General features: G+C 50.7%; 1 protein-coding gene and 1 non-coding gene across 2 annotated transcripts; both read right to left on the minus strand.

Annotated features, from left to right (window-relative positions):
• Positions 1-1,114: 1,114 nt before the first annotated feature.
• On the minus strand, positions 1,115-1,190 carry Trnas-uga (transfer RNA serine (anticodon UGA)). The gene has a single exon. It is a non-coding gene; the product is annotated as a tRNA-Ser (tRNA).
• A 530-nt stretch (positions 1,191-1,720) lies between these two features.
• On the minus strand, positions 1,721-3,570 carry LOC101969207 (C-C motif chemokine 2). Its single transcript, XM_005327937.4, has 3 exons — positions 3,408-3,570; positions 2,585-2,702; positions 1,721-2,233 (listed from the first exon to the last, which is right to left on the minus strand). The coding sequence occupies exons 1-3, from the start codon at positions 3,481-3,483 to the stop codon at positions 2,017-2,019; spliced, it is 411 nt and encodes a 136-aa protein (XP_005327994.1). The 5' UTR covers positions 3,484-3,570; the 3' UTR covers positions 1,721-2,016.
• Positions 3,571-8,870: the final 5,300 nt, after the last annotated feature.

The raw sequence follows: 8,870 nt of genomic DNA on the forward strand, positions 1-8,870 counted from the left end.
GATGGATGTATCAAGGCACTTAAGGCCCTGAAGGAATCCCTCAGCCTCCATCCGGGACCCTGGTTTGGTTCAGGGACGGAGAAATACAATCCCTTTCTTCCTCTCCAGCTTCAGCTGAGAAAAATGGAAGTTTTTTTTTTTTTCCCAAGAGATATGTTTCCAAATATAAAAGAGAACCTAGGTACCCACGAGTTTCTGTTTGTAACACATTTTCATCCTGATTTTATTGACAGAGACTTAGAATACCCAACTACTCCTAAGTGACAAGGAGCCAATATCTATCCTGGAATTGGAATCTGAGGGTCCTTGCCAGCCAGAGTTCTCCCCAGAACATGAGGCTGAAAAGTCACACTACCTGGTTGAGAAGGTGAGTACCATGCGGTTTTTTTCACTGGAGTAAGAGGCTTGCTTTCCCTAGTGGGAGATGTCTGTGTGCCCAAGTGGGTCAGACACCCTATAGTGAGTCAAATGCTATTCCAGGGAATACAGGTAGACATTTAGGAGGAGAAGATTCATCCATTCAAATGGATGTTCCCAGGCTCCTGGGGTTGGGATGGGGATGGTGATGGGCAGAGTGCATTCTGGTTTCAGGGAGGCTGCTCCCTTAAAATGGGGGTTGCAGGGGAGGCCTCCCCCGCCTGCGTCCCAGGTCCCTCTCCTCCATCTAAACCCTGAGCATTTCACCCCACCTCACTCCCTCTCCTCCAGGCTGACGGGCAGCCTCCACATTCAGGCTGTCTCCTACTGGACCACACTGTAGCCTCTCACTTCTCCCTACGTCTTCATGTTGGCGTGAAGTCCGTACGTTCCATTTTCTGAAACTCACCTCTGAGCTTCTGAACATGGCACATTCCTCCTCACTGGACTGAAGATTTTCATCTTTTCCTTCTGAACCATAAAGTTGGGCAGTCCCCACCTGAACATTCAAAACCTGTCATTCAACCTTCCTTTCTAAACTTCGTAGCACTTCACCTAGGCATGGACCCTCACTGCCATCTGATTGCTTTTCTCCCTCTTTGATGTACAGGTCGTCAGTGTCTCTACCTCCTGCTATTTTCTCTGACTCATCTTTTTATTTTTCTTAATGATCCTAAAGTTTTTCTTTTTTGGAGGGTTGGGGTGGTGCTGGGGATTGAACCCAGGACCTTGTGCATTCAAGGCAAGCACTCTACCAACTGAGCTATATCCCAGCCCCCCTATAAGTTTCCCAGAAAAAAAAAATAAAAAATAAACCAGTAACCAGTTATCAAGAATAAGTTTGTCTTCTCCTTCCTGGGGAAACTTAATCTAACCAGCTTATTAATGGCTATCCCCCAGTGCCTGCATTGTCTGAACGATTCCAGGTATTGAGGGGGTGGTACAGATGGGAGTCACGTAGCACAGTTAAGAGCGGTTGGAATATATTATAAGAAGGGCTTGGGCAAGGGCAGGGGAGGTGAGAAAAGTAATGAGATTGGGGATTTGCTAAGCAGGTAAGTTACTAGGGTCACTGATGTTGAGGACTAGAGCAATGATACTGGAGTACCTGATTGGGCCTTGTTTTAAAGATTCGTCTATAGACACTCAGATGGGACCTCCCAGTAGAAAAGCCCGGGGCTGACCCACATCCCCATTCCTTCAAAACATCAGCTCCACCTCTAGAACCACGTTCCCTCCACCTTACCACCAAATGCATATGCTCAGCTTTGTGATTTCCCTCAAGAAAATACCCAAAGCCAGGTTTTGTACAAAAATATACATTTTTATTCCATAGTTATATAATAATAATTTCCATAATAATATCTTTAACACTGCCTTGGGATTTCAAACATCATGTTCTTGCATTCATGATCTTTGCCAGGACCTTCACAAACATACCAGGTGAGGAATTGGGGTTCACAAAGGGAAAAAACCACATGTCCAAGTTTCAGAATCTAAAGAAATACCGTTACTCACAGAAAATAAAATTAAAACATCAATAACTTAAATAAGATTAACATTACTTAAGGCATCGTGTCTCATCCCAATAAACAAAGTTCATATACTAGTGTTAGGGTTTGTGGAGGGAGAGCTAGTGGCAGATAAGTTAGCTACAGGTTCTGGGGTGGTGAAGTTAGCGTTCACGGGTGCTGCAGTGCCTAGACCAGTCGGGTTCTGGTTCCCTTCAGTTTTCTGGTCCATTTTGGCAACGTAGTCCTCAACCCACTTCTGCAGGGGGTCAGCACAGATCTCTTTGTTCAGTACGGTGGTGAAGCTGTGGAGAGAGAGGATCCGGTTAGATGGAGTGGCTCTGCTGTTTCAGCCATTCTGCGTGGAGGGGCTGCCAAGGTGGCCAGGGGAGGAAGGCAGGTGGTCGGAGCAACTCCAGAGAAAGCCACTCCTCTGGATTTCCCAGGGGAAGCCGTGGGACCTCAGGCTAATGAAACAGGGATGGTCTGAGTGAGCGCTCTCACAATAGTGATGTTAGGGGTCACTGTTTCCCTGCTTCCTATCGGGAACCACTGGACATTGGATCAGAGAGTGTAACTCTCCAAGTTCATGAGGATGACCCTTTGTTCCCTGAGAAAGAGCTCTGGACCAGAGAGAGAAGATGCGCTCAACTTACATCACAGCTTCTTTGGGACACTTGCTGCTGGTGACTCTCCTATAGCTCATCAGCCTTTTCATGGGGATCTTCCTGCTGGTGAGTGTATAGCAGCAGGTGACTGGGGAATTAACTGCATCTGAAAAATAAACCACACGGAAAAAGGCACTTTTAGGATGGGCTAGGCACTTCTGACCTTAGAGCAGAAAAGAGTGATGAGGAGAAGGAAAGGGGAACCCCTAAATCCCAATACTTCTGCCTGTACGTCAGAGCTGGAATATGATCTTTGACATGTTGACTCGGTTTCCTATGCTGCAAAATGGGTATGCAATACTGGTAATGGAGAAAAGAATGGGAAGCTAATGTAACGGTCTAATAATTCAAAATTATCAGGACTAAAATAATAATAATAATAATAATACGTGGAGGCCTTAGCAATGGGCTTGGTGGGCTCCAAAAATCTATGCCTGGCAATGAGCTTCCCTGATATCCACTACCTCTGCAGAGCCTCTGTCTGTGGAAGTTGGGATGGATGAAGCACAGACCAGGTGGGGAAATATCCACTTTGATCACCCGGGACTACTGACAGCCGCTGGGCAGTAACTTCCCAGGGGCATGTTTCCAGAGCTCGAGTCCTGGAAGGAGCTGGAGTTGGTCCAGAGCTGGGAATCTAGAGCAGGCTCTACCCAGGAGCAGCTGTGTGATTGGGCTCACTCCTGGCCTTCTCTGAGTTGCCTGATCTTAGAAAAGCAGCTGCTAAGGTGAGGCAAGGGGGTACCCCCTGGGATGTGCTGGGCATGAAAACACAGTGGTGTGTTTCAGGGTGGAGAGGGCAGGGTCTTACCTGGCTGAGCAAGCACGAGGGTGCTGAAGGCGGCTACTGTGAGCATCAGGCACAGAAGAGCTGCGGAGACCTTCATGGTGAGGAGGATGAGAGAGAGAGAGAGCTTCAGCCTGGGAGCTGGAGGTTTCTGAGTTGTTCTGAGCTCTCTGCTCTTTGGATGGCTCTGTCTCTGCCTTTTATGGAGCGTCAAGAGGGTGGAGCCAGCCAGGAGGCTTGGCCCAGGGCAGCTTATGCTCAATGAATGATGCAGTGGAATCTTGAATCTGCTGAGCAAGAACAATACCCTGGGAGATTTCCAGGAAGTGGAAGAGGGACACTTGTGGGTTAGAATTTGGCACTTTTTCCATCTGCTGAGACCAAAGGAAGCGAGGGCAGGAGGGGCAGCGGACAGTAAAGGGGACTAACCACAGACATGAACCAAGTGGGTTATTCTTAACGATTCTGCTTCCTCTGAAGAAAAAGGAAGAAAGTAGGGAAACAGAGATGACCAGGGAGATGAGAGGCCTGTCCCTTCTTAGCCCCGGCCTACCTTCAGGCCACAGTCCAAGAGGTCTTGGAGCCAGGAAATTGCCCAAAATCCTTGGTGGGCTCCTCAACAGTGCTAATAAATAAATTCATCTGCTTTTTAAAATGCAGGGTGCAGGCATAAAAGACGCCTAATAGAACTGTAGGGTGCCGTCAACATGGAACTGAATCCTAAGTGTTGTGAGATTTCAGATTTGGCAGAAGCCATATAAATCAGGTCGTGCTGCAGAAATTATTTCCATGTCATAATCATACGGTGCTTACACCATGCCAGGAATATCCCAAGCCCTGAACAAAGTCTTTAAATTCTCCCATGACTGCAAGCAGGTCCTATTAATTCCCATTTTATCACTCAGGCAACTGAGTCCCAGAAGGGTTATCTTTGCAACCTGCCCAAGGTCCCCGCAGGCAGCTCAGCCCCAGGGGCTGTGCTGTCGTCAGAGCGGCACACTTCTGGAAGGAAACATGCTCACGTTGTCCAACTGGCTGCAGGACCGTGTATCTGGCTCCCCTCTCTGTGCTCAGCTTCTTCCAAATCAGTAGACAGCTAATGGGCAGTTTGAGAAGCATCCCTTTTGTGGTTAAGTCACTATGAGCAAGGAGCCTGTGGTTCATGTGGCAGGCAACCGTGGGCCAGAAGGGCACACATCCTGACTTGGTGGCTGTTCTCCCAGCTTCTTTCTGGGTTTCCAGGGAGCATGCGTGAGCAGAGGCACCTTATTTCGGGAACTGGAATGCACGGCTTCACTCTGCAGTTCTGCTCGGATTTCCTCAGAAAACATGCCCTCCATAGTAATGAAAATGGAAAGAGCTGGGCTGGGGATGTGGCTCAAGTAGTAGCGCGCTTGCCTGGCCTGCGTGCAGCCTGGGTTCGATCCTCAGCACCACGTACAAAGATGTTGTGTCTGCTGAGAACTAAAAAATAAATATTAAAAAATTCTCTCTCTCTCTCTCTCTCTCAAGATATTTTTTAAAAAAAATAGAAAGAGCTGAGAATTCTTTTCAGACCCTCCCTCTTATGCAAACATGTCAGGATTGCTTGAGGCACGTCAAGTGGCCCTGCCAAGCTTACAACTCAGGACTCTTGACGCCCTCCCCCCAGTCTCCTGCCTGGTTGTGACCTTGTTGGATGCGCCAAGATAGACCGAGGGCTCTTTCTCCATCAGGGGTCATGGAGACAATGTCTTTGAATGCATGACATGGCACTTCTTGGAAGAAAACAAGTGCCAGTCATGGTATACGTTATACCAACGACAGCGTCTGCTTGGTAGTAAGTAGTCAGTGATGGCATTTTGGGGTGTCTACCAGGAGCCAGGCCCCATGCCAGAGGGCTTCCTGGGCACTGTCTGGTTCATCCTCCAACAACCCCACATTCCCTCAGCTGAAACTGAGGCTCAGGGACCTGTCTGGGGTCTCACAGGTAAGAGCATGTGGGGCCGAGATGCCCACCCAGGACACTCTGACTCTGGAATCCCTGCTCCTGGACACTAGGGTTAGTGTCTCATGACAGAGAATCTTAGAGAATCTGAGGGCAGGGAACATTCTAGACTCTTGGGTGGAATCACAGAAAGGCAGAAGGAAGAGCAAACAGATCAATTTGTTCACTGCGTTGCTGGCACCTCACCCAGAGTCTTAATTCCATTCCGCCCGAGTCTTGCTAGTTATCCTTTTCCTCCCTGGCTCCTGTTGAACCCCCAGACTCCACCCCTCCCGCCCGCGGCTGGCTCACTTCTTTCCCTGTGGCTCATTCTCTTCTTGTCAAGTGAATAAAGCACTTCCAGGACTTTACACGGTCATTTCCTTACTGACCTTCTCACCTGAGCTTCCAAGAAGTTTACCCCCATGTGGATAGAATGAGGGTCAGTGTGGGCTTTTCCGTGAATGTGGTGGGCTCCTCCCGTGTCCCCGTGGAATCCGGTCACTCCCTGGACTTTCTCTAGGTTAACAAGTTGCAAGACGCCAAGACCTTGAAGCTACTCTTCCCTGGTTCTGGCGGGTCACTCTCACCACGGAATTTTAGACCCAAAGGACCTAAAGCGATTGTCCAGCATGCAGCTGTCCTTCTGTGAGTGGAAGCCATAGTCCCAGAGTGGGAGGCCCGTGGGTCCAGGCGGGCAGGAGGGGGGTCCCAGAGAGAAGCTCCGGGCCTTGCTGAGTATTTGGGCAGCCTTTGGAAGAGTGGAAGGGGGGGTCTCCACTCCAGGGAGGGGTTCGTGGTCATTGGAAAGTGAACGGGGCCACTGCAAGACTCAGACAGTCACCACTCAGAAGGTGAAAGGGGGTGACTCATCAAAGAAAGGGATAGTCTGTTTTCCTTCCACTTCTGTCAGGAAGAGATGCCCTCCGCAGGGACACGGAGGGAGAGAAGAGTGGAAATCCCCATTCTGAGGCAGTTTTGGAAGTTCCCGAGGAGGAGAGTGCTGTTGGGCTGTAGCCTGCATTCCAGATGCTGGGCCTGGAGCCAGGAAGCCCAGGCACGTGCTCCGGGCTGTGCTGAGGAGACATCTCAGAGAAAGCCTGGGCTGGGCTCCTGCTGGGGGGGCCCCCCACAAGGGAAATGCACAGAGGGCTGGTGTGGGGGCCCAAGGACCCTGGCTTGGATGTTCTATAGAATCCCCAGTTCCCCCGGGGACCCCTCCCCAACAGCACATAGATGAGGAATGGAAAAGTTCCTGTCTCGATGAATAATCTTCCCTTCCTTCCTCCCAGGGGACTGACCCCACGCTAGGATCATCTGCCGGTACCTTGGTCATGGCTGTGGGCTCCCACTCAGGGTCAGGGTGAAGGAAAGAGGAAGTGAGAGTGAGCTTTCTAGAAAGATCAGAAACCAGCGCCCGGGGGGGCCCCTTCTTTCTTACCTCCGCCCACCCTGGAGCACGGGGTCCCCTGGCCTGTGCTGGCGGATGTCCCTCCCCCGGCCATCCAGTGAGATGCATGGTCAGCTCTGCCCCTGGCCTGCCTCCCTCCAGCCTCGCCCTTCCGCTCTGCCCCAGGTGAGCTCTTGGGGTAGCTCCGTGATGCTTCTCCTTTCAAGGACCAAGATGCGTCATGATTCTTTGACAGAATGCCGGACAGGAACTGGACCTTAGAAGGGATCTCTCTATCTCCCTGACGGGGACCCTGAGGTCAAGGACAGGCCCAAGTGACAGAGAAGACTAGTCGCAGGGTCTGTGCATCACTGGGCTCTCCGGGGAGTGCCTTGTCACCTGCACGGCACATCTCCTGACCATATTCTCCACCCACTCAGCATCCACCAGCCCAGAGGACCAGGGAGGGGATGGCGTGTGTGGCGGGGATTGAGGCAGCCACAGAGCTAACTCTCCAACAGAGGTGGCTCCACCAGTGCCCACGGGAAGCAGGACTGAGCTTCTGAACAGACCTGAGCAGTGCCCACCCCAAGCTTCCAGCCTCCAGGCCCCACCAGTGAGCTGTCCCTCTCGCCTAGACTGGAGTTCCTGCTCTTGACGAGGCTTCAAGAAGTATCTGCAGTTGCCTTCCACATTTCTAGGGTGGAGAAAGTTCCAAACTCTGGGCTCCCCCTAGATTAGATTTGCTGAGTTACAGTCTGTATTTTTTTTTTCTATGTAAAACTTTGTTTTTCCCCTGAGATCTCCTCCTCTCTCAAATGATTGTCAGCCTGTGGGGGGGACGTTCAGGGATAGAGCCTAGGGTCTAGGAAATAAGGGCTGTGCTGGCTGGCAGGGCAGCATTAACAGGAATAAGGTACAGGCAGAAAAGAAGAAAGAAATAGGTGGGGTGGGAAGTGGGGGGAAAGCAGAGGTAGCCCAGAATAGTGGATAGAACCCCAGGTGATGGGAAGAGCTCCAAAGCCAGAGGCCTGGCTCTAGCTCTGGCTAGCTGTGTGGCTTTGAGCAAGTCCCTTGACCTCTCTGGACCTCTTTTGTGAAAGGTGATTAGTAAATAGCTGTCATGAGACTTGTATGAAGAAATAAACCAAGAGTGCTTTGTAAGCGGCATGCAAAGAGCTGGGTCAGTCTAAGGAATGACGGGTAGTCTCGGGGACATCTTCCAGGCAAGTGGCCTTGCCCAGGCGGTCGGTGTGTACACTCCTGATGCCCAGTGCCAGCTTCTATTCTCACTGGTCGCTCTGAAGATGAGTTGCCATGTCTATTATAGAGAGTACAGTCAGGTTCCAGCATTCCAAGCTCTCAATCACTTCTGCTCTGTCTGTCTGTGGACAGAAAATCTTTGGGGATTGACAGGAAGCTGAAGGTCAGGTAAGCACAGTGGCCCACACCTGTAATCCCGGCGGCTCGGGAGGCTGAGGCAGGAGGATCACATGTTCAAAGTCAGCTTCAGCAACTTGGGAATTTAGCAAGACCTTGTTTAATATTTTAAAATATGTAAAATGGGCTGGGGATATGGCTCAGTGGTTAAGTACCCCACATTCAATTTCTTGTTCAAAAAAAAAAGAGTCAAGGATCAGAGACAGCAACCCCAGAATCACGTCAGGCCTCACACAGCAGTCAGTACCCATGGAAGTCCTACGTCTAGAGCACTCTGTGCTTCAGCCCACCCCGGCACCTGACACAGCCCTATCTCTCAGGAGCACCTTCTCCACACTTAGCTGCTTGAATCCATCCTGAATCTCAACACATTTTCCCCAATGTCCGGATGGTAGGATGATTTAACACCCGACAGGGAAACGAGGAGAGAAGCAAGACTTTGGGTTTCCTGAGTTCTTCTCTTATTCAGTTTGGGGAAGAGAGAGTGGTAGAGCTGGGGGCGAGCGGGGGTGAGGGCCCCCCTAGCAGAGAGAGTGATTTTCAGAGCCCACACACATCCTTCTTTGGGGGAGAATGTGTTTTCCTCTCCTGGTTGCAAAACATTGCGTGCGTGCTAAGAAATGGGAAGTGCCAGCCGTCCTAGGAGGCTGCTGCATTGTTCCGAGCTTGAGCGGGCTGCGGGTGGAGCCTC

The sequence above is a fragment of the Ictidomys tridecemlineatus genome, chromosome 3 (genome assembly GCF_052094955.1).
Source record: "Ictidomys tridecemlineatus isolate mIctTri1 chromosome 3, mIctTri1.hap1, whole genome shotgun sequence".
Taxonomy (NCBI): domain Eukaryota; kingdom Metazoa; phylum Chordata; class Mammalia; order Rodentia; family Sciuridae; genus Ictidomys; species Ictidomys tridecemlineatus.